The sequence below is a fragment of the Jaculus jaculus genome, chromosome 6, assembly GCF_020740685.1.
Source record: "Jaculus jaculus isolate mJacJac1 chromosome 6, mJacJac1.mat.Y.cur, whole genome shotgun sequence".
Taxonomy (NCBI): domain Eukaryota; kingdom Metazoa; phylum Chordata; class Mammalia; order Rodentia; family Dipodidae; genus Jaculus; species Jaculus jaculus.
The window spans coordinates 32360317-32385179 of NC_059107.1; the positions used below are offsets into that span (position 1 = coordinate 32360317).

The 24863-nt window shown below is 47.3% G+C and overlaps 1 protein-coding gene across 1 annotated transcript; it reads right to left on the reverse strand.

Annotated features, from left to right (window-relative positions):
- Nucleotides 1-3597: 3597 nt before the first annotated feature.
- Lman2 (lectin, mannose binding 2) lies at nucleotides 3598-23328 on the reverse strand. Its single transcript, XM_045152593.1, has 8 exons — nucleotides 23102-23328; nucleotides 22818-22936; nucleotides 12709-12826; nucleotides 9991-10070; nucleotides 9717-9878; nucleotides 9492-9606; nucleotides 6082-6201; nucleotides 3598-4252 (listed from the first exon to the last, which is right to left on the reverse strand). The coding sequence occupies exons 1-8, from the start codon at nucleotides 23295-23297 to the stop codon at nucleotides 4092-4094; spliced, it is 1071 nt and encodes a 356-aa protein (XP_045008528.1). The 5' UTR covers nucleotides 23298-23328; the 3' UTR covers nucleotides 3598-4091.
- Between the last annotated feature and the right edge of the window lie 1535 nt (nucleotides 23329-24863).

Below are 24863 nucleotides of genomic sequence, written 5' to 3' on the forward strand. Positions count from 1 at the left end.
GGGCCTCTAGCCACTGCAAACCAACTCCAGAAGCATGCACACCTTGTGTATCTGGCTTACGTGGGACCTGGAGAATCAAACCTGGGTCCTTAGGCTTTGCAGGCAAGTGCCTTAACCATTAAGCCATCTCTAGAGCCCTCTTTCCTTTTTTTTTTTTTTTCCTTTTAAATTGCAAGCAGAGAATGTGAGAGAGAGAGAATGGACATGCCAGGGTCTTTAGTCACTGCAAAGGAATTCCAGATATATGTACCACTTTGTGCATCTGGCTTTACAAGGAACTGAACCTGAGTTGTTAGGCTTTGCAGGCAAGTGTTAACCACTGAGCCATCTTTCCAGCCCTCCCCCTTTTATCTTGAAGAGCAGGGTGTCTCTCTAGCCCCGGCTGACCTGGATTAAGGAACTGAGGATGCTCCAGCATCTGATGTGCAGAGGAACTTTGTGAGGTGTTCACTCCAGTCAGCCGTCTCAGTAAACCTGGGGGCTCTACTCGACATTACTGAGACATGTAGCTTGCCTTATGCCAAGCTTTTGGATGTCTGTGACCAATCTTCCTGAAACTGGGAAGACAATTTGTTGCTTCTCAAAAACTGGTTTTAGAACTTGACACCTGGTGGTTTGCTCTGTTATTAAGTTCATTACACATTACATATGTAAAAAGAGCAGGCCTCTTGCCATTGCAAATGAACACCATACACTTGTGCCATTTTTTAAAAATTTATTTCCTTATTTGAGAGAAAGAGGTATAGAGTGAGTGAAAGAGAATGGGCAGGCCAGGGCCTCAAGCCACTGCAAATCAACTCCAGATGCAAGTGCCTCCTTGTGCATCTAGCACAAGGTCCTGGGGAAATTGAACCAGGGTCCTTTGGCTTTGCAGGCAAATGCCTTAACCGCTAAGCCATCTTCTTTTTGTATCCAGCCTACTTGTATTGCTTCAGAGTTGAGCCCTAGACCATCAGGCTTTGCAAAAACATGCCTTTACTTGCTTTGTTAGTTTTCCAGGTAGGGTCTCACTTCAGCCTAGGCAGACCAGGAATTCACTATGTAGTCTCAGGCTGGCCTCAAACTCATGGCATGTGTTTGTAGCTCAGAACATCAGCCGTGGGGCAGGGTAGACCCAGGTATGTCAGAAAATTCACAGGGGCAGAAGCTAGGTGCTTTAACTGCAAACAGAAAACATGACTCAGAGCCGGATGTGGTGGCACATGCCTTTAATTCCGGAGGATCGCCATGAGTTTGCCACCAGTCTGAGACTACATAGTGAATTCTGGTCAGCCTGGGCTAGAGAGAGACCGTACCTCTCAAAACAAAAAAAAAGAAAACATGACTCAGTAGTTTGAACAAATAGGGATTTATTTCACACAAAAAGAAAGGAAAAAAAAACAAAACAAAACCAGCAGTTGGCAGTCCAGGCCTGGCGTAGCACCTCAACCCTGTCATAGAGGACTTCTCTACCGGCTGTGCTGTGCACCCAGTCCAGCCCTCACAGGCGGCTTCTGCACCCTTGGGAGTCCTGCCACATTCCAAGCAGGAAGGTGGCTAGGCAACCAGAAACCCTCCTTAGACTTCTTCCAGCATCTCCTTAGTCACATGGCCACCCTAGCTGGAGGGAAGGGGTTGGGAGAGGAGAGGACACTTGAGGGACAGTCTCAGGTGGTGGGGAAGTATGACTGAGTCGGAAATGCTGCTGGAACAACTGATTAAAGACAGTAGGAAAAAAGAATCACTTCCCCTCACCTGACACAAAACTGTGTTCCAAGTAGATAAAGTGCAAAATCTGAAAACTTTCAGAAGAAACCATCTTTGGAAAGGACTAGTACATCACATTTAAATGTAGACAACATCAAATGGTATTGGCAAAGCAAGAAGCCACGCAAGCTGCAAGGTCTCTCTGCGAAGCATGTACCAGAGGACTGTTACAGAAATCCTGAACATCGGGAAGAAAGGGGGTCAGAAATCAAGCACCACAGCAGAAGGGCACGTGATCAATACACCAAGACCCTCAACTGACAGGTGGAAAATGCAAACTAAATAAACTTTCAGATACCGAGAAGGCTGACAATAGGGACTAAGCCATGGGCAGAGGGGAATCTCTCTAGCATCGAGTGCAGCTGAAGGAGAAAGAACAGAGTCCACTCTAGAGAGCAATGTGGTCTCATCTAGCAAGACTCAATGTACACAGGCTATAGCCTAGCAATCCTCATGTTTGTGTTTGAATGTTCCAGAACTTTGGGGGTGGAGGGAGACATTAGGAACATGCCTAAGAGAAAAAGCCTGGATGCCACTCAAATGTCCATCAGCAGCAGAATGGAGAAACAAGTCCACCCACACCACACAGCATGACCGGGAGAAAGACCACATGAGCTGCAATGCAGTTCAAGGCCGAGTTTGAAAAGTTAAAGAATACATCCGAATACCAAAGAGTTTTTACTAACACAAAACTAGTTACAATGCATTTGTAAGATGATGATTTAGCAGCATTCACCTCTGTAGGGAGAGGACAAACAGGGATCCAGACACATTGGTCTTTTCTCCCCCACACTGCACAGCAGGTGCATGGGTACACGTTTAGCTTTCCTAGGATGGAATAACTTGACTTTTAGAAGAAGCATGTGCCAAAAAACTACCGATGGAATCAACTGTGTGTGAAAATACAGACATAAGAACATGCATTGACTCTGGGAAAGAGCTCCATGGCCTTTATAACAATAAACTGTTTTTTTTGAGGTAGGGTTTCTCTCTAGCCCAGGCTGATCTGGAATTCACTATATAGTCTTAGGGTGGCCTCAAACTCCGAGTCAATGAACTCCTCACAGATGCCAACAAGACAATAAGGAGAGGAAGTGGCCAGCTAGAGGGCAAAACAGACCAACACAATCACTTTCACACCTGCTTGCAAGACCTGAGTCAGATCCAGCCAAATTTTTGCCAAAGTCCATTTGCTAATACTAACTACAAATAGTGACACTGCAAAAGAAAGCCAGGGTTTGCTTTTACTTGTGAGATGAGACCAAAATGTGACTGAACCATGTGTGGGTAGGAGAGGATGAGGACCAAAGGTGGTCCCCAAGGGGGGGGGGGAGTCAAGGTCACAGACTGGAGAGGACACGGTGCTGTGTGGTGAGAGCTTCGGACGGCGGCGGCAGCCATAGCTGGGGCAGATGGCAGTGGAAGCGGCTGCTGGCCGTGCTCTCCCTTGAGCAGCCAGCTTTCTTCTACGCCCTAGTGCCACCCCTGTTCCCTCACGGTCCTCAAGGGGAGTACAACTGCCGGCCCCACCAGCTTCCCTTCCACACCCCCCCAGAGTCCCCTACCATTATCACTGCACTCCTCCATGCCCCGCCCATTAAAGCCTTGGCTGAGGCCACACCCTCTGCACAGTACCCCATACTTTTCCTCCAGAGGATGGGAGAAGGCACAGGGCTCCAACCCCAAGACCACTTGCTGGGTGACACCAGGCAAGCTTTGCCTGACCTCTGACAGCCATGTTTCCCCACCTGGGAAATATAGCCATGACAGTCCCTCTTTGTCATGGCTTTGCAGCAGGCCAGAGGGAATGAGGCTAGAAGCAAAAAGCTAGCCCTTAGAAAGTCACATGGCTGAGGCAGGTTATCTGACTTTATTGAGTACATGGTCACACTCTTGAGCCTCACTAAAATTGCTCCCCCAGCCTGAGTTGAGGCTTGCCTTGGACACTACAAAGACCCAGGTTCCCCAACACTAGTTGCTACCACACACCTCAGAACAAAACCACCGCATGGGTCCTAAGGAGCCACCCTATGTGATCTAGGAGACCATCCAGTGTTTGACAGCCACCTGTAGGGCCTAGCTGGGCCCTGGGTACACATACCCCCCACCCCCCACATATACCCTGGGCAGGCCGAGATCTTCAGCTTTGAGAATGCTGAATGCTAGCCCCCAGCCCGGCTGTCCCAGCTGGGCAAGAAGCAAAATGTATGAAAATACTTTAATCATTTCTTGGAAACGGTTAAGAAATAAGGTCATCTTGTTTTTCTTTTACAATCCCAGTAAAAAAAAAAGTTCACATAAACGTCGTGGCCCAAGCTCAGGCCCTTCCCAGCCAAACTGGCCGCTCAGTAGAAACGTTTATTCCGCTCTTGGCGCTTCTGAAACACCACGGCTCCCACCACAGCACAGACGATGATGCCCAGAAGAGCACACAGCAGCAGCAGGAACACCCGCCATCCCGTCAGGGGCCCGCTGCGGAAGTTCCCAGTGGGGTCGTCCACATTGTCTGAGAGAGAAAGGGAAAGTGAGTGTGCAAAGTGGGACACAAGCTTGCCCAACAGGTGGGCCCCATGAGCCTGGACCAACAGGCCCTCCAGCATGAGTGGCTGCAGTCCCTGCACTACAGCCACCACCTCAGGGAGCCACCACACCCGCGCTCCTCATCATGGGGCCCCAAAGCAGCACCAGCTGCAGAGCTGTGCTGGGTCTGCACTGGTGGGGGCAGAGGTCACATCAAACCCACCTCAGGGAAGCCAGGAGTGGCAAGGGGGACAATCCCACAGGGATCAGTTTCCAGGAATCAAGGCCAAGGATGTACTCTACTAAGGAGCTAATTAAAACTAGAGATCTTGGGGCTGGAGGGATGGCTTAGCAGTTAAGGTGTTTGCCTGCAAAGGCAAAGGGCACAGGTTTGATTCCCCAGGACCCATGTAAGCCAGATGCACAAGGTGGCACATGTGTCTCGAGTTTGTTTGCAGTGGCTGGAGGCCCTGGCATGCCCATTCTCTCTGTCTGTCTCTGTCTTTCTTTCTCTGACTCTCTCAAATAAATAAATAAATCTTAAAAAACAAATATCAGCAAAAAACACTAAAAGTCCGTGGGTTTCCTCTGACAGCCTGATTCTATGAGAGAGAGAGAGACCTAGGAACCTGCCTGTACAGCACCCCACACACTGTGGTACAAGACCCCTACACACAGCTAAAGACAAGCCCCTGAGGTAGTCTCCCAGGACACAGCCTTCTTCTTGGCACCCCTTCTTCTCTGCTCCAGCTACAACATTACTGTGCGCAACAATCCCGTGAACAGATCCTGCTGGGAGCCATGCCCTGTTATGCATGGGCTGTCATGGATCCTGACCACCTGGAACATGGTACTCTTGTAAGCTTTTATTTTTTTAAGAAAAATATTATTTTTTTACTTATTTATTGTTAAGTGAGAGAGAATGGGCACACCAGGACCTCCAGCCACTGCAAATGAACTCCAGACACATGTGCCACCATGTGCATATGGCTTACGTGGGTTCTGGAGAGTCAAACTTGGGTCCTTAGGCTTCACAAGCAAGTTCCTTAACTGCTAAGCCATCTCTCCAGCTCCCCCTTAAAAAAAAAGTGTGCAGTACTTGGGAGGTAGAAGTAGGATCGCTGTGAGTTCCAGGCCAGCCTGACACTACACAGTGAATTCCAGGTCAACCTGGGCTATATATAGCAAGACCCTACCTGGAAAAAACAAAAACAAAACACACTGTGGATGTATACATACACACAGGGGCACCTGTGCCACAGGGCATGTGGGATACAGTTACTGGGCTCACTACCTATGGTCAACAAACTGACCCTCTTGGCTTTCCTGGCCACTGCCCCTGGCATAGGAAAAGTGGGCACATGCGTGTTGACTACCTAAGCCTCAACAGATCTCATGGGGCAATAAGGACACCATCTTATCTTATCTTACTTCATCTCTTCTCTTTTCTTTTTGTTTTTGTGAGGCAGGGTCTCACTCTATCCCAGGCTGACTGGAATTCACTCTGTAGTGTCGGGATGGCCTTGAACTCACTGCGATCCTCCTACCTCTGCCTCCCAAGTACTGGGATTAAAGGCATGTGCCACCATGCCCAGCCGGACACCATCTTTTTTATCTCATCTGTTTACTCAAAAGCTTGCTAGACCTGACCTGACTCAAGCTCCTGGTATCTAAATGCTTAGGCAGGGTAGCCCAGTGCCACTCAACAGAGACAGAGATGACCCAAGAACAAACACTATAACCACAGCTGGACCTGAAGGACAGACCACACAGCTCACCTGAGGCCCAGAAAGGGAGGAATTTTGTGCACATTACCTTTGGGTGACTTGAGGAAGTTGACACCAGGCTCAATCTTGGTCCAGTCAATGTTTTCCTCCTCAGGTGTATGCTCTACCATGAGCTGGAACAGCTTGATGGAGATGATGTCATGATTGTCTGCAGGGCAGAGAGCAAGCCTATAATGGCAGAAGCCTTCTTAGGTCCTCCTCAGAGAATCTGCTGCCCTAGCCACAGACAAGGGTCAAGTCTCCTGGGAAGAGAGTTGTTTCTTTCCAGGGGTTGGAACCCCTCCAAGAGGTGTGGTTCAGTGGTAGTGGATGTTAGCATGTATAAGGCCCTGGGTTCAATCTTCAATCTCCAGCCTAGCCAGGCGTGATGGCGCATGTCTCTAATCCCAGCAGTAGGGAGGCAGAGGTAGGGGAATCACTGTAAATCCGAGGCCAGCCTGAGACTACATAGTAAATTCCAGGTCAGCCTGGGCTACAGTGAAACCCTATCTCAAAGAAAAAAACAAAAGAGACAGTAGAATGGAGGGGGGGGGAGCTCATGTTCAAAATTCTCTGGATCTTAGCAGCTGGGAATGGTACCACATACCTTTAATCCCAGCACTTGGGAGGCAGGGGTCGGAGAATGGCCATGAGTTCAAGGCCACCCTGAGACTACATAGTGAATTCCAGATCAGTATGGATTAGAATGAAACCCTACCTCGAGTTCTCTGAATCTAAACCCCAGGTCTGTTTCTCTCTTTGAAGCTCAGTTTCCTTGGTTGCAAAATGAAAGCAGTTGTCTCCACCTTGTGTCATCCCACAGCCAGTCCATGAGAATATATATGTAGTGTGGGAGCCACAATGCCTGGCAGAGCATATGTATTAAAACAGAACCAAAGCCAGGTGTGGTGATACATGCCTTTAATCCCAGCACTTGGGAGGCAGAGGTAGGAGGATCACTGAGTTGGAGACCACCCTGAGACTACATAGTGAATTCTTGATCAGCCTGGGCTAGAGGAAGACCCTACCTCAAAAAACCAAAAAAAAAAAAAAAACAAAACACTAGGTAAGGGCCAGTGCCATCATTATTCTAGAGCTGCCTAAGAAACTTGATTCTCCCCCAAGGACAAGAAGCAGCCAGATGGTCCTGTCAGATACCCATGTGGAGGGCACAGATAACCAGCTAAGGGTCTAACCTCAACATTCAGCCAGCAGTTGTGCCTGAGACCTGGAAAAGGCATGATCCAACCAGCATGGGCAGGAAGGATACTGTGTCTAATACTAGTGAACCACCCATTTTAGAGAAGAGGCACTTGAGACTTGGAGCTATGACTGGCTTCGGGACGGTGAGCTGGACTCGGTGAACTCACTGGAATCTGAAGAAGGGACTAGTGTAAAGAGGGACCTCTGCAACCAAGACAAGGGAAGATCTACTGGGTAAGGAGCTGGCAGCCAGGTCAGGCAGGGCCAGAAGGCATCTGACAAGCAAGTGTGCACAGCCCAAGGAGGCACAGAATAGCAAATTCCAAGAACCAGCTTTGGAGTCCAATTTCAGCTGCCACCTGGACTCTGCCATTTACTGCTAAAATCCCTCAACTTTTACATTCCCTAAGATCAAGTTATATAACAAGGGAAAGAGACCATTACCCACCTAAGGAGAAAATATTCCACGACTGCACAGGACGCCTAGCACTAACATACCCTGTGAATAGCAATGGCCAGAAACTACTACAGAAACAGCTTTAGTGAGCATTTGCTAAAACTTGCACCTCTTTCTATCAAGAACCCTGTGCAAGCTAGGCTCAGTGACTCAAACCTATAATCCCAGCACTCAGGAGTTTGAGGCCAGGCAGACTAGTGTGAGAACCCTCTGCAGAGACGTATGTGCCAATGTTGTGTGGTGAAACTCCAGGTAACCTCAGGGAAAGGAGAGATATGGTGGATCCAGTGATGAAAGAAGACTGGCCATGAGCTAATAATTCCTGAAGCTGGATACTAGAACAGTGGGCTTATTAAATCATGCATTGAGGGGACTGGAGAGATGGCTTAGCAGTTAAGGCATTTGCCTGCAAAGCCAAAGGACCCAGGTTCAATTCCCCATAACCCATGTAACCCAGATGCACAAAGTTGTGCATCCATCTGGAGTTTGTAGTGGCCAAAGGCCCTGGCATGCCCATTCTCTCTCTTTCTGTCTCTCTTCTTTTCTCTCGAATAAATAATTTTTTAAAAATGCACTGAAACTTCCATATTAAAAACTCTACAACAATAATCATGGAAAATGTTAATAAAAATTAAATTAAAAAAAAAAAGAAAAAACCCTCTACAACAAAAAACCTAAACAACAGATATTCTGGGACTAAGTGAGCTTGCATGTCCTTAAAAGATTACACTGAGGATAAGTGAACTTGCTTTCTGAGCAACCCTAGTAGAAGCTGAATCACAGCCAAGGGCCACAATTAATTGCCATCAAGGCCTCAGAAGTACCCAAATGCTTAGGTGAGTACCCAACTTAGGCCAAACAAGACAAATTACTACTTTATGGAGCCTGTAATTTGACTGGGGGGCGGGGGGGGGCAGAGACAATATGGTAAATTATACAGCTGATGCACAGATAGTAAATGCTTTGAAGAAAAAGCTAGGAAAGGTGACACAAGAATGTGCTGAGGACTAGAGAAGGAAGTACAATTTGAAATGAGGGAATCGGGGAAGGCCTCACTGAAGCGGATTGATTAAGGAGACACCAATGGTCAGACAGCACACACGACCATGGTGTGTGTGAAGAGGAAATAGAGGCCAAGGGAAGAAGTGCGACCTGAGTCTGAGGTGAAAGGTAGGAGGAGGGCCTAGCAGACCATGATAGGATGGTGGCCTTGCCTCTGATTTCGGTGGCAGCTACTGCAGTTCTGAGCAAAGGAGGGGCAACTTCACATGAGCTGCTGTGCCAGGGGCAGGCCATCATGGACCTGTGTAGGAGGGAGGGCAGGTGGAAGGTGATGCTGGCTTGAACCTGTCAAGAAGTGGTAGATGTAGCATGACAGTAAAACCAGTAGGGCTAATAAAGCATTAACAGTATGTGTGACAGAGAAAAAGGCCAAATGACACCAAGGCATTTTGGCCTGGGCAGCTAGAAACAGAAAGGTGCCATTTACACCTTGATGAAGGAGGTGTGGTCTTGGTCTGTGGGCACGTTAAGGTGCAGATGGGCAGAGTGGAGGATGGAGTAGCTTGCTGCTTTCACACATGTGGAGATAGACAGAAATCTGGAAGACAACAATACTTAGTTTTAAGGGAGGGGGTCAGCCTGCGCCTTGAGCGTGCCAACATTTATAGGTGACGGGAAGAAAGAAAGGAAGATAGTGAGTGTGAAAACCACAGGAAGGAACACCACCAACTACCCTGAGAGCTGCCAACACACCAGGGAAGACAGGCTGAGCACAGGTCCTTGCTTGGCACACTCACCAGACAGGTCGCCGGTGCCAGCTGAGGCTCCGAAGTAGTAGCCAGTAGGCAGGCGCACGCCTGTGATGTCAATGCAGTTCTTCCACTCATTCTTGTCCTCCAAGTCAGTCATCACCTGCAGCCAGCCACCATGTCAAAGACCCCTCCAGCCCAAGCCAGCTGCCTCCTGGAGCCTCTGCAGAACCAGCACAGGCTCAGCAAGCCTCCCTCCTCATGCATGCTCACCGTCAGACGGCCCCGAGAGTAGCGCACAGCCAGGAAGGTATCGTGGTCCCGGTTGCGGAAGTCAGCGGTGCAGCCTGCCAGCTCAGTCCAGCGCCCATCCTTGCTATGGTCGTAGGACAGGGAGCCATTGTTCACCATCACCGAGATGTACGGGAACACACGCTGCAACCAAGACACCGGTCACTCAACCTACCCAGTCTATGGAAGGAGGCAGGGACACCACCACCCTAATTCTCCCAAGCTCTGCTGTGCCAGGACAAGGGCAGAGCCCTACCTCAGTGCTCTCATCATTGGGGTATGTGTCCAGGAAGATGGCTAAACCATGGAAGTTGTCTTTGCTTCCAAACACGGGCCCTGGAATTATAAGGAGAGATTCTCACAATGGGACGAACTGGAGATGTCCCACAGGCAATGTGGGTAGAAGAGATCCCAACCTCTGGCCCTTGCCATAGGAAACGGGGAAACCCTGAAGGACAAAACTGAGGCAAGGTGTCAGCCCTCTCCAGCAGTGACCCAAGCATGGTAGCACATGCCTAAAATCCCAGCACTTGGGAGGCTAAGGCAGAAATACATGAGTTTGAGGCCAGTCTGGGCTACACAGCAAGTACCAGGTCAGCCATGGCTACATAACAAGACCCCTATCTCAAAACAACAAAATGTTTAAGCCCTGTACTCCGAGGGGACAGCCACTGGTCCTTATGCTTTGAGGCAAGTGTTGGGTGCAAAGGGGTACGCAGTCTAGGAAAAACAGAGCCATAGAAGAGCCCACTTTGACTATGGGCAGCAACTTGCTAAAAAGGAGCAGAGGCATTTTAGGCTTTGTTGCCTACATAGTGTTTGTAAGAGTTCTTGTGTTTGGGCTCTTTAAAAAATAATTTTTTTGAGCTGGGCACGGTAATCCCAGCGCTGGGGAGGCAGAGATAGAAAGATCACCAGGAGTTCCAGGCCAGCCTGAGCTAGACTGAGACCCTACCTTGAAAAAAGAGCTGCACACCTTTAATCCCAGAATTTGGGAAGTAGAGATAGTAGGATCACCATGAGTTCAAGGCCACCTTGAGACTACACAGTGAATTCCAGGTCAGCCTGAGCTAGAGTGTTACCCTACCTTGAAAAACCAAAAAATAAAAATAAAAAAAAATAATAAAATAAAAATAAAACCATAAAACATTTTGAAGTGGTCGAATAGCTGGGCATAAAAACTCACATCTATTACACCAGCACCAGGAGGCTGAGGTAGGAGGATTGCTCTAAATTTGAGGCCAGCTTAGGCTACAGAGTGGGTATCAGGTCAGCTCCAGCTAGAGTGAGATCCTGCCTCAAAAATAGCAGTAACGTAACCTTGGGATGACTCAGAAGGTATCATAGTGCTGGAAAGAAGTGACTGGAGTACTGAGTAACATCTCGATCACACCTTCCAAGGCTCAGGGTCTAATGCGGAAGAGGTGGCAGAAAGAATGTAAGAGCCAAAGGAAGGGTAGGACTCCTTACAACGTGCTCCCTCCAGACATAAAATGGCCTGGATATCCATGACCTCATAGTGGATGACACTACCTCCACAAGACCATCATAAGAAGAGGAAAAGATCATCACATCAAAGAGAGACTGACTGAGATGGGAAGGGGTATGATGGAGAGTGGAGTTTCAAAGGGTTAAGTGGGGAAGGGAGGGTATCACCATGGGGTATTTTTTTTTTTAATTTTATTTATTTATTTATTTATTTGAGAGCGACAGACACAGAGAGAAGGACAGATAGAGGAAGAGAGAGAATGGGCGCGCCAGGGCTTCCAGCCTCTGCAAACGAACTCCAGACGCGTGCGCCCCCTTGTGCATCTGGCTAACGTGGGACCTGGGGAACCGAGCCTCGAACCGGGGTCCTTAGGCTTCACAGGCAAGCGCTTAACCACTAAGCCATCTCTCCAGCCCTCCATGGGGTATTTTTTATAATCATGGAAGTTGTTAATAAAAAAAAATTTTTAAGGAGCCGGGCGTGGTGGTGCACGCCTTTAATCCCAGCACTTGGGAGGCAGAGGTAGGAGGATCGCCATGAGTTCAAGGCTACCCTGAGACTACAGAGTTAATTCCAGGTCAGCCTGGACCAGAGTGAGACCCTACCTCGAAAAACCAAAAAAAAAAAAAAAAATTTAAAAATAACATTGCCAGGCATAGTGGCACACGCCTTTAATCCCAGCATTGGGGAGGCAGAATAGGAGGACCACCTTGAGTTCAAGGCAAGACTGAGACTACACAGTGAATCTCAGGTGAATCTCACTCAGCCTATGCTAAAGTGAGACCCTATCTCAAAAAACAAAATAAACAAACGAATAAAAAATAAATAAATAAAAATAAAATAAGGCCAAGCATACCTTTATTCCCAGCACTCGGGAGGTTCAGGTAGGAGGATTGCCATGAGTTCAAGGCCACCCTGAGACTACATAGAAAATTCCAGGTCAGCCTAGTCTAGAGTGAAACCCTACCTCGAAAAACTACAAAATAAATACTAGTAACAAAACCAAATAAAAACCCCCAAGTAAGCTGGGCATGGTGGTGCACACCTTTACTCCCAGCACTCGGGAGGCAGAGGTAGGAGGATCGCTGAGTTCGAGGACAGCCTGAGACTACACAGTGAATTCCAGGTCAGCCTGGGCTAGAGCAAGACCCTACCTTGAAAACCAAAAAGTAAGTAAATAAAATGGCAGAATGGTCAAAACCCTGCCACCAGAGGTAGAGCTCAGTGGCACTGAGCTGCACAAGCTAGCTGCAGCACTTCCCCTAAGAAGCCTCCTTCAAGAGCTGAGCTCTTTCTCCAGCACTGTTCTATCCGCACAGCAGCTGTCTCCAGATAGGACAACTGTGGAAACTTCCTGACCACAGGAGCTGAGGTCAACAACCTGCCCTTGCCTACTTCCACTGCCCTGGGGGGCCAGTAGCCATGCCCATGCCTAGCCCACCCTCTGAGGCCCAGCAGGGCCCACTGGAGCCAGCATCTTCCCACCTGGCACAAGGCGGTCCCGGGTGTACCACAAGGCGATGCCATCTCCATGGAGATTCTTCTTCCCTGTGCCATGGACTCTGAAGTGGACGTGCATTTCCCAGTCCTTCAGGAAGCAAGGCTGGGAGTAGAGAAGAAGGCTACTCAGTTATCAAGGCCTTCAAGCAAGCTGACTCTGCTCCACACACCTATCTCCCTGCACCCACTAAGACTCACACTCAGTTCTTGGTACAGGGCCAGACAACAGAGTCTTACATACCACTGACTTCAGACCCCAAGCATGCTCTCATCTGCTGTCCCCAGATGAGAAAGAGGAAGCCACAGAGTATCTCAAAGCTTCCTCAAGTCCAGCCTCTCTGTTGACTGGAACTCTTTTCATCCTCTCAATACTAGCCAAAGCCTGAGTCTATTTCATACCCACCCATACTGCTGTGCCCTGGGTTCTTTTGTTGTTGTTGTTCCAGGCTGACCTGGAATTAACTATGTAGTCTCAGGGTGGCCTCAAACTCACCTCTGCCTCCCAAGTGCTGGGATTAAAAGTGTGCGCCACTGCACCAGGCTTTTATTTATTTATTTATTTACTTTTTGGTCTTTCAAGATAGGGTCTCACTCTAGCCCGGGCTGATCTGGAATTCACTATGTCGTCTCAGGCTGGCCTCGAACTCACAGCGATCCTCCTACCTCTGCTTCTCAAGTGCTGGGATTAAAGGCATGTGCCACCATATCCAATTTTTTAAAACTTTTATTGACAACTCCCATAATTATAGACAATAAGCCATAATTCCCTCCCCTCTCCCACTTTCCCCTTCATAAACCCACTCTCCATTATATCCCCTCCCTCTCTCCATTAGTCTTTTAGTTTGATGTCATCACCTTTTGCTCCTATAATGAGGGTCTTGTGAAGGTAGTGCTAGGCACTACAAGGTCATAGATATGGAGGTCAATTTGTGTCTGAACAATTGCATTGTAAACAGTCCTACCCTTACTTTGGCTCTTACATTCTTCCTGCCACCTATTCCGCAATGGACCCTGAGCCTTAGAAGGTATGTATGATGAGATATTTCAGTGCCCCTGGGTTCTTGTACAAGGGTAACTACCCTGTTTGAGTCACTTTTTTTTTTTTTTGAAGCCCAGTGGTTGCAGGTGCTTGCTCACAAAACCTGACAGCTCAGGTTTGATTCCCCAGTACCCTCCTAAAGCCAGATACACAAAGTGGTGCATGTATCTGAAGTTTATTTGCAGTGCCAAGATGCCCTTGTGTGTCCAGTCCCTCTCTCATTCTTTTTATTTTATTTTTCTCTCCCATTGTTATTCTCTCCGCCCCTCTGCTTGCAAATCAATAAATATTTAAAACAAATGTTAAGGCCAGGCGTGGCAGTGCATACCTTCAATCCCACAACTCAGGAGGTAGAGGTAGGAGGATCACTGTGAGTTTGAGGACACCCTGAGACTACATAGTGAATTCCAGGTCAGCCTGAGCTAGAGCGAGACACTACCTTGAAAAATAAACACACACTTTGAAGGCAAAATAATCTGTCCATAACAGATGAAAATATGTTCTTGATTCACACAAGTCTGATTCCAAAACGTGTGCGTCTCCTGTAGTCTCAAACAAAGCCTTCAGACATTTAACATAGGCACAGTTTTCTTCCCCAGACCTCTTTTCTTCCAACCAGAAGTCACACCCAAGTCTACACAAAGACCAACAAACCTCAGGTAAACAATCATTATGTGCCTTTAATCCCAGCACTTGGGGAGGCTGAGGTAGAATAACCGTGACTTCAAGGACAGCCTGGGCTGGTTGCAACAGCACATGTCACACACAAGTAAGAAATTTCAGGTCAGTCAGGGCTAGAGTAAGACCTGCCTCAAAACAAAACAAAACAAGTAACCACTGTGCCTCAAAGAGGCAATCTGGCTGATAACTGATTCACCAGATCCTCTGTACTGGTCAGCACTGGGAACCAAGGTAACGCCCAGTGTGGTGGTTTGATTCAGGTGTCCCCCATAAACTTAAGTGTTCTGTATGTTAGGTTCCCCAGCTGATGGAGATTTGGGATTTAATGCCTCCTGGAGATAAGAGTATTGTTGGGGGCGGGCTTATGGGTGTTATGGCCAGTTTCCCCTTGCCAGTTTTTGGCACACTCTCTTGTTCCTGTTGTCCACCTGATGTTGGCCAGGAGGTGATGTCCACTCTCTGCTCATGCCATTGTTTTCCCCTGTCATTGTGGAGATTCCCCTTGAGCCTGTAAGCCAAAAGAAACCCTTTTTCCTACAAGCTGCTCTTGGTTGGGTGATTTTTGGCAGCAATGCAAACCGGACTGCAACAGTAAAGTGGTACTGAGGAGTAGAATTGCTGCTAGATACCTGACTGTGTGGCTTTGGCCTTTTGGAGCTGATTTTCAAGAGGAATGTGGAATGATTTGAAACTTTGGCCTAAGAGATGTCTTGCAGTGCTGTAAGTACAGTTTGACAAACTATTCTGGTCAGAGTTGAAAGACCAGAATGCAGTAAGAACTAAGGACTGTGAGGTTTGGCTTGCAAGGATGAGAAAGAGCTTTGCCTGGACTGGGCTAGAAGCAGTTTGTGTGAGAGGCTTGCTGTTATGTCCATGTTCTGAGAAGCTGTGCAGTGCTGTATTGCATAGAAATGGACTGGTGTGTGTAGAGGGATATGATACAGAAAAAATGAAATCTTTGGACCAAAACTGCCTGTTCAATTGCAACTGTATAAGAAATTACAACCTTTGAGATTGAGCCAGCTGACCTGCAGAGACAACAGAAAGAATGCAGGATTTTGAAGGGGCCTGAATGCTGAAGGAGTATCCTATTCTTCAAAGTCTGCTTTATTCCCTCCTGGATTAACAAACTGACACTTTACCTGATGTTGTAGAGTATAAGAAAAGCAGGAAAGAGCGGGACACTGAATCTACAATACAGTCTTGCATTTTGGACATGGCTATGGGCAGTGTGAAGCAGGTTTGCTGGATGCCTGCATGGAGACCTGAAGGAGCCGAGAGGATGGACTGTGGGTTGCAGTGGAGATGCCAGGAACACAAAATGGCTGCTAAGGAGACCTGCAGGCCCTAGATGAAGTTTTCTAGGATTGTGAGTAGCCTAGCTAGAGGGGCAGAATTGGAACTCCAGAGACTTGTTGCTGGTTAGAATTATCGGACAGCTCACCAAAGTGCTAACTGCAGAGCTTTCCCACTTCTGGACAGCTTGCTGGTCTGGGCACATGCAGACTCAGGGGGGTGAAATGATTAGAACTAGGTCTTCAAGACAGCTGGACAAAGAACCATAGCCAGAGACCTGCACAGGGAGATGGAAGCCTCGTTCTGAACTAGGTTTGCACACCCTGAAATGCAAGAGTACTGACACACACTCCCACAGAGGGACTCAACTCAGCCTTGAGTCTTCCCTAACCTGAAACTAGAGTAAGATGAGCCCATCAGGCCTCATTTTTTTTTTTCTACAAACTGTACAAGTACAATTGCTGGTACACAACCTAGACAGAAAGGAAAAGAAGAGGCTGATGGGAGCTCCAGGCACTGGCTGGAAATTAATGTATTATATCCAATTTGATAAATGATAAATCTTGAAATTTTTGGTAGGTAAATGATAATTTTAAACACACTGAAAAAAAAATCCAGAAATAAGATTAACAACAGATTAAAAGCAAATGAAGAGATAACTAGTTAACTCAAGGCTAGTCAAATAAAAATACCCAGAACAGGGCCGAGCATGGTGGCGCACGCCTTTAATCCCAGCATTCGGGAGGCAGAAGTAGGAGGATCACCATGAGTTTGAGGCCTTCCTGAGACTACATAGTGGAAACAAACAAACAAAAAAAGATACCCAGACCAAAGCTTTGTAGCGCATGCCTTTAATCCCAGCACTCAGGAGGCAGAAGTAGGAGGATCGATATGAGTTCGAGGCCAGCCTGGAACTACACAGTGAATTCCAGGTCAATCTAGCTCGAGTGAGACTCTATCCCCCCACCCCCCACCACACACATACAAAAACCTAAAAAAGAAAGAGAAAAAATTTCCAGAAGAGGCAATGGCATACATGCAGTCAGTATCCTAGGCTGCTGGCACTGTCCAGGAAGAAACTCGATCCTAGGAGTCTGGAGAAACAAGGATGTGTGCCTGTGTGTAGGTGTGGTCTGTTTGCTTCTGCAGGGCTGCACATTCAAGCAGGCCCTGCACATGCTAGACAAGCACTCTACCACTAAGCCACATCCCTAGCTCTGGCTTTTGTTATTGTTGGAGGCAGAGTCTCACTCTTGCCAGGTTGACCAGAAACTCTCTTTGTAACCCCACGCTGGTCTTTAACTCATGATGACCCTCCTACCTTAGCATCCAGAGTGCTAGAACTAAAGGCATGTGACACCATGCCTCCTGAGTATTCAGATTATGTGTGAATACCCCCACCAACTGGATATTTACTTCAAATTCCAGGGTAAACATAAAAAATTTAGAAAAGCCGGAAATGATGGTACACACCTTTAATCCCAGCACTTGGGAGGCAGTAGTATGAGGATTATCATGAGTTCAAGGCCACCCTGAGACTACATAGTTAATTCTAGGTCATCCTGGGTCAGAGTGAGATCCTACCTCGAAAAAAATATATATTAGAAAAGAGCATATACACACTACAAGAGGACAGAAAACAGAATAAGAACTAATTAACTCAAGAGATAAGGAGATTCCCCAATTATGTGGTAACTGGGGACTCGAACCCAAGCAGTCAGACTCTATAAGCAAGTGCCTTTAACTGATGAGCCATCTCTCTAGCCCCTCTCTGCATTATTTCTTTTATTTTTATTTCTACAGTACTAAGGAGTAAACTCAGGATCCCAAATTAGGGAAGAGCTATATAACTGAGCATCTTTCTTTTTTTTTTTTTTTTTTTGGTGCCTATTCATTTATTGGAGAGGGAGACAGAAAGTAAAGTATGGGTGGGCACACCAGGGTATCTTGCTGCTGTAAACAAAACCCAGTATCACGTACCACTCTATGCATCTGGCTTTATGTGTGCATTGGGAAATCAAGCAAGTCTATAACCACTGAGTCATTTCCACAGCTCCTTTTTATTTTTGAGACAGGGTCTTCCTAAGTTTCCCAGGCTGGCATTGAAATGACTCTGAAGTCCAGACAAGCTTTGAATTTGTGATCATCCTGTTTCAGCCTCCCAAGTACCTAGGGTTACAAACCTGCACCATTAGACACAACTTCTGTATAATTTTGCCAGATGCAAAAAGTGGCATAAACACCGGTATTCATTTGCAGTAGCAAGATACTCCTGAATGCCACCACCCAAAAAAAAACCACGTAAATAAATGAATATAAATAATTTTTAAAGTTGGGGTGGGCTGGGAAATTTAACTTACATCCTTTAGTGACTGATAAAAATGAGATACAAATGTCAATAAGCGGAAGATATGGGCTGGCACAAACAATAAGAAGCAAGCTGAAAGGCAGTGCTGCCGCCTCCATGAAGTTGTCCCCAACACATAGCCCACCAGCAGCTTCAGTGTCCCTAAGCTCCTTGCCTCTGGGCCACATGACCGCTCAGAGGTCAGCAGGTGCCCAGGAGGGCTTACTAATTCAGGGCCTCCCAGATGAAAAACAAGCAAAGATTTAAAAAAAAAAAAAAAAAAAAAAAAAGTGCAGCAAGCATCTCTCCAGTTCTATACAGAGAGAAGTGGTTCTTGGGGAACACTGAACAGAAAATTATGAGTTACAAGCAATTCTTTCAAGAAGTATAGGATTGCCAGGCATGATGGAGCATGCCTTTAATCCCAGCACAGTGAATTCCAGGTCAGTCTGGGCTAGACTGAGACCCTACCTACCTTGAAAAACAAAACAAAACTAAACTAAACTATATATATTTATAGACTATCAGCAGAGCCCAAGAAGAAAAGTACTAGAGCTTAAAAGAGGAAAGGAAGGCACCATGAAAATTAAGACAGACAAGTGCAGAATGCTTAATCCAATGACATACATCATTTATTGGCAATGCCAACGATTAGCTATGTACAGATCTAACTGAGGCCATTACCTTGTATGTGTCTGTTCCTTGTGGCTAAACCCTATTTCTTTAAAATATATACACACACACATATATATATTTATAAAAAAAGGTTACCAAACCCAATTTCTAGCAGTTCTAACAATTCTTCTACTTTGTTCCTTAAAAATGTAATGCTGATATCTGTATCACACCTTCCCAGGCACAGGGTCTATTGCAGAAGTGGCAGAAAGAATGTAAGAGCTAAAGGAAGGGTAGGACTCCTTACAATGTGCTCTCCCCAGACACAAAATGGCCTCAATATCCATGACCTCACAGTGCCTGGCATTATCTACACAAGACCATCATAATAGGAGGAAAAGATCATGACATCAAAATAAAAGAGAGAGACTGATTGAGAGGAGGTGGGAATATGATGGAGAATGGAATTTCAAAGGGGAAAGTGGGGGGAGGGCATTACCATGGGATATTTTTTATAATCATGGAAGTTGTTAATTAAAAAAAAAAATGTAATGCTGGGCTGGAGAGATGGCTTAGCAGTTAAGGCCCCATGTTAGCCAGACACACAAAGGTGAGGCAAGCACAAGGTCACACTATCACCTAAAAAATATTACCCAATGGGCCAGGCATGGTGGAACACACCTTTAATCTCAGCATTCAGGAGGTAGAGGTAGAAGGATCGCCGTGAGTTCAAGGCCACCCTAAGACTCCATAGTGAATTCCAGGTCAGCATGGGCTACAGTGAGACCATACCTCGAAAAACCAAAAATAAATAAATAAATAATATTAATTACCCAATGGGCTGGGGGGATGGCTCAGTGGTTAAAAAGGGGTTTGTTTGGGGCTGGAGAGATGACTTAGTGGTTAAGGCCTGCAAAGCCAAAGAACCCAGGTTTGATTCCCCAGGACCCACATAAGCCGGATGCACAAGAGGGCGCATGCAATATCTGGAATTCATCAGGAGTTCAGTGGCTAGAGGCCCTGGCATGCCCATTTTCTCTCTCTACCTGCTTATTTCTGTCTCTCTCTCTCTCTCAAATAAAACTAAAAGAATTTTTTTTTTTAAAAAAAAGGGCCAGGCGTGGTGGTGCACGCCTTTAATCCCAGCACTTGGGAGACAGAGGTAAGAGGATCCCCATGAGTTCAAGGCCATCCTAAGACTCCACAGTGAATTCCAGGTCAGCCTGGGCTAGAGTGAGACCCTACCTCAAAAAAAAAAAAAAAAAAAGAAAAAAAAGGTCTTTGTTTGCATTGCCTGATGGCCTGGGTTCAATTCCCCAACACCCATATAAAGCCAGACTCACAAAGTGGTACATATGAACCCTGCTGCACCCACTCTCTCTCAAATAAAATAAAAAATAAGGGGGCCTAGAGAGATGGCTTAGCGATTAAGACATTTGCCTGTGAAGCCAAAGAACCTAGGTTCGATTCCTCTACGTAAGGCAGATGTGGTACGTGTCTGGAGCTCATTTACAACAGCAAAAGGCCCTGATGCACCCACTTTCTCTCCCTCCCTCCCTCTCTCCACTTCTCTCTCTCAAATAAGTAAAAAAATAAATAAAATTAAAAATAAGGGCTGGGAGATGGCTCAGTGGTTAAACATGCTTGCTTATAAAACATGTTGGCCTGGGTTGGCCCAGGGTTCAACCTCAGTACCCACATAAAGCTAAAAGAACAAAGTGATGCAAGGGTTATAGTTGGCAGTGGCAAGAGGCCCTGACATACCCATTCATTCTCTCTTCCTCTCTCTGGGTGCAATAAATAAAAAAAAATGAAAGCCAGTTGGGTGTGGTGGCACATACCTTTAATCCCAGCACTCAGGAGGCAGAGGTAGAAGGACTGCCATGAGTTCAAGGCCACCCCAAGACTACATAGTGAATTCCAGGTCAGCCTGGTCCAGTGTGAAACCCTTCCTCGAAAAAATCAAAAGAAAAGAAAGCCAGGCATGGTGGTACACATGTCTAGTCCCAGCATTAAAGAGGCTGATGTACGAGGACGGCCATAAGTTTAAGGCTAGCCTGGTAGCAGAGAGTGAGTTCCAGATCAGCCTATGCTAGAGAGAGACCCTGCCTCAAGAAAACAAAAAGAAATAATAATAATACAAACAAGGGGATGGAGAGATGGCTTAGTGGTCAGGGTGCTTGCTTGCAAAACCAAAGGATCCCAGTTCTACTCTCCAGGACCCATGTAAGCCAGATGCACAAGGGAGCACATGCATCTGAAGTTCATTTGCAGTGGGCTGGAGGCCCTGGCACACTCATTCTCTGTGTCTGTATCTCTTCTCTCTACCTCTTTCTCTGTTTGTGAATAATAATAATAAAAATGTTTTTTAAAAAAGAAATAATAATAAAACAAGGGGCTGGAGAAATGGCTCAGCGGTTAAGACACTTGCCTGCAAAGCCTAAGGACCCAGGTTCAATTCTCCAGTATCCACATAAAGCCAAATGCACAAGGTGGCACATGTGTCTGTAGTTTGTTTGCAGTGGCTAGAGGCCTTGGTGTGCCCATTTCCTCTATATGTCTATCTACCTATTCCTCTTATGCCTCTTTCTCTCTCAAATAAATAAGTTAAATTTTAAAGAAAATTTTTAAAACTGGTATGGTAGTGCACACCTTTAATCCCAGCACTTGGGAGGCAGAGGTAGGAGGACTGCTGTGAGTTTGAAGCCAGCCTGGGACTACAGAGTGAATTCCAAGTCAACCTGGGCTACAGTAAGATCCTACCTTGAAAAAGACAAAGAAAGAAAGAGAAAATCTGAACACCCTAAGCCAGACTGATGTGACAGAATGTGTTTTGAGGGAGATCCATGGTGATTAAGTAGTCTGAGTGGGTGGCACTTGAACTGAAACTTAACAGATGAGAAGGAATCAAGCAGGCATGAAGGCCAGGAGACACTGTCCCAGACAGAAGGAATAACAAGAGCAAAGGTGCTGAGGCAAGAAGGCAGCCAGAGAGGACAGAACAATCCCAACAGCCAGAATGACTAGAGACATCAGGCACCAGGACAAGCTGTGCAGACATGATGCAGTTCTCCCTTCACAAGAGACCTCAGGCTCTAGCCCCAGATGCTCCTAGCAGCAGTGTGGAGGCACAGGGCAGGAAGAGAGGAGGTGCTGAGGGGGCAGGCAGAGAAGGTAACCCGAGGATGGTGCAGACTCCTAGAACTAAATGACAAAGTCAACCAGAAACTCCCAGAGAGCAAAGTGGCCTCCACGACACTGAGGAGGGCTGATGAGGAGGGCTGAATCAGGCAGGCTATGCAGAATCAGATTCCATGCTAGGCTGTGACCTCACCCCAAATTATCCCCTTTCACCCCTTCCCAACCCAGACTTATTCGCTCTAGAGACTGTACCACTGCTTACATGCAACGTGACAAGGACACCTCAAGTTCCCTGACCTCCAGAGTGAATGTCACAGAAACAAAACTGCCCCGAAGTCCAGCAGGGATACCACTGATGACAAGACCGTCAACCAAGCACTGGGAAAGGCGACTGACTAACCTCCACATATGTCAAACAGGTTTCCCTCACTGTCTAAAGGAAGGGGTCAAGTGTACCAATGAATTTCTGGGAGTGGGGTTAATCAGTTTAAGTACTGTTTATGTCATCCACTGGCCATATTCCCTCTGCATTTTAAATGGCCTGTTTGAGAATTCAATCAAGTAAGGTATGGCACATCTAGTGCCTAGGAGTACAGTTCATTTCCTTCTCCCCAATATTGATGGTGTTTGAGTTAGACAGTCTGACTGACAACTCTGCTTTCTGGTTATGTGACTTTGGGTGGGGTACTTGCGAGTCTGAGCCTTGGTTTCTTATGCATCAAAACGGGGACATCATCACTTACCTCACGTGGCTTCTAAAGAAATTAAAGAATATAGTTTTAACTATCAAGCACTGCTCCCAACACATACTCAATATGAACTGTCTCATTAGTTGTGGGTGTGACCAGGATAGAGAAGGAGCAGGAAATTGGGGTGCAAGCCTTTACCAAAGCTCAGGCCTTAGCTGCTGAGGAGGCAGGGAGTTAAAGTGACTCACGGAATGGCATGTCTGGCCACTTCTTGGGAACCACTCACCTGGTGGTTCCAAATAGAGCCCTCTTTGCTGCGTTCGTCGGGGGTCAGGCGCACGTACTGGCTCGTGAGCATAGTACTGCCTTGAAAGTCCCAGAGTGGCATGGAGCTGGAGCCGACCCCTGTGGGGAAGAGACGGACATGGGCAGGTGCAGAAGAGGCCTTGCCAAGCCTGGCCTGGCCGGAGACAGAAAACCCACAATGTTGCTCTGCTCAAGAAAAAGGGCAAGTCCTCCCCAACGCGCTGCAGCCTCTCGCCCTTCGCCCCTTCCTGCCGCAGGCCTCACCTTGGTAGGGCTTGATGAGCGAATGCTCCCGCTTCAGGTGCTCACTGTTGCCGTCAGTTATATCCGCAGCCGCCAGGCCCAGCAACAGAAGAAGACGTAGACATACAGCGGGGCCTGGGCCGGGGCCAGGAAGCCCAGGCCTCCCTGGGCACCGCTGGCCCCAGCCCCGTCGCCAACACCAGGCCTCCGCCGCCATTCTCCTCTACTCTCGGGCACTTCCGCCCCAAGACTTCCGCCTTCCGGGTGTGTCCGTTTCTCACCCCCCCCCTCGCCCCCCGTCAATGGCCTCCGGTCGGAAACCCACCAACGTTAGTGTCACCGGAGAGTTAAGAAGCAAAGCCTTGCAGCCAGGGGAACGGCAGCCTTCTTGGCTGGGCAGCCCCCTATCCTGGTAGAGCGTCGTTCCATAACCTTGGAGGTTCCCAAGCACCTGCCGGCCGGCTACAGCAGGAGGCTCTTTCAAGAGACAAGAGAGCCAGCCAATCATGAAGCAGCACGTTAGGGTTATAAGCCAATGAGAAGCAGAGAAATGATTTGAGCGGGCGGGCTGCGCCAGGGTCCTCGAAGCGAGGCATGCTGGAACTTGTAGTTTTTACGGGTTGTTTGCACTGGCTGGACGTGTAGAGACTATTCTGCCCTTGGCCTGTAGCCACAGAGTCTGTCTTTGGAATGACCTTTCCCAGTTCAGTGGAAAAAGCAGCACTAAAGAGAAGTAGAAAGCCTGGAGTCCATGGGGTTATGGCTCAGTGAATAAAGCGCTCGACTCAACCTGCTGTACCAGAGTTCAGTCCTCAGAACCCCGTGAAATCCCAGTACGCTGACTCTGACGGTGAGATGGGAGACAGGAGAATGTCCCAGAAGCTCATGGCGAGCATGGCAAAGACTAGCAGTGCTACACTGAGAACGGACAGGCCCAAAAGTTGTCTTCTGAACTCCGCACACGCGGGCACATGCTGCTCACACCGGCACACATACACACGAATATGCACACACAAAATAATTTTAAAAATTATAAAAGCGCCGGGCGTGGTGGGGCACGCCTTTAATCCCAGCACTTGGCAGGCAGAGGTAGGAGGATCTCCTTGAATTCAAGGCCAACCTGAGACTACATAGTGAATTCCAGGTCAGCCTGAGCTACAGTGAGACCCTACCTCGAAAAACAAAAACAAAAATAAATAAAAGTAAAAACAAAAATTATGAAAGCAAGAATGCTCAGAGTCCAGGTCCTGTGATGTTGGATTCACTAGTTGGCCAGGATGAGCCTCTAAGCTTAGCTTTTTCTATCTGCCCCCTTCTAGCTCAGCTTTAAACTCCTCAGGTCAAGTCCAGAGGGGCAGACCCAGATCCGGGCCTGGGCCCTGACAGGCCTCCCCTCCCCACCACAAACTGGGTTTGGCTATCAGTCCTCAATAAACAAATTAAGTAATAGAAAAAAAAAAAAACAAACAGATTTATTCAATGTGGCAACATTGGGAAGAGGAGCAAAGAGGTTTACTGAGCCCTGCTAGTCTGTCCCTGAGGTCTTCACATGAGGCATAAATAAAAAGCAAGAGGTATGCACTCACCTAAATTTTTTTGTTTATTTTTACTTATTTATTTGAGAGCGACAGACAGAGAGAGAAAGAGGTAGATAGGGGGAGAGAGAGAGAGAGAGAATGGGCGTGCCAGGGCTTCCAGCCACTGCAAACAAACTCCAGACACGTGCACCCCCTTGTGCATCTGGCTAATGTGGGTCTTGGGGAATCAAGGCTGGAACCGGGGT

Excerpts from the sequence above, each read along its gene's own strand:
- Lman2 (XM_045152593.1), bottom strand. The coding sequence starts at position 23,297 with ATGGCGGCGGAGGCCTGGTGTTGGCGACGGGGCTGGGGCCAGCGGTGC. Across the intron at positions 12,827-22,817 it reads GCTCTATTTGGAACCACCAG|CCTTGCTTCCTGAAGGACTG; the intron begins GTGAGTGGTTCC and ends CTCTACTCCCAG. Across the intron at positions 9,879-9,990 it reads CCAATGATGAGAGCACTGAG|CGTGTGTTCCCGTACATCTC; the intron begins GTAGGGCTCTGC and ends TCTTGGTTGCAG.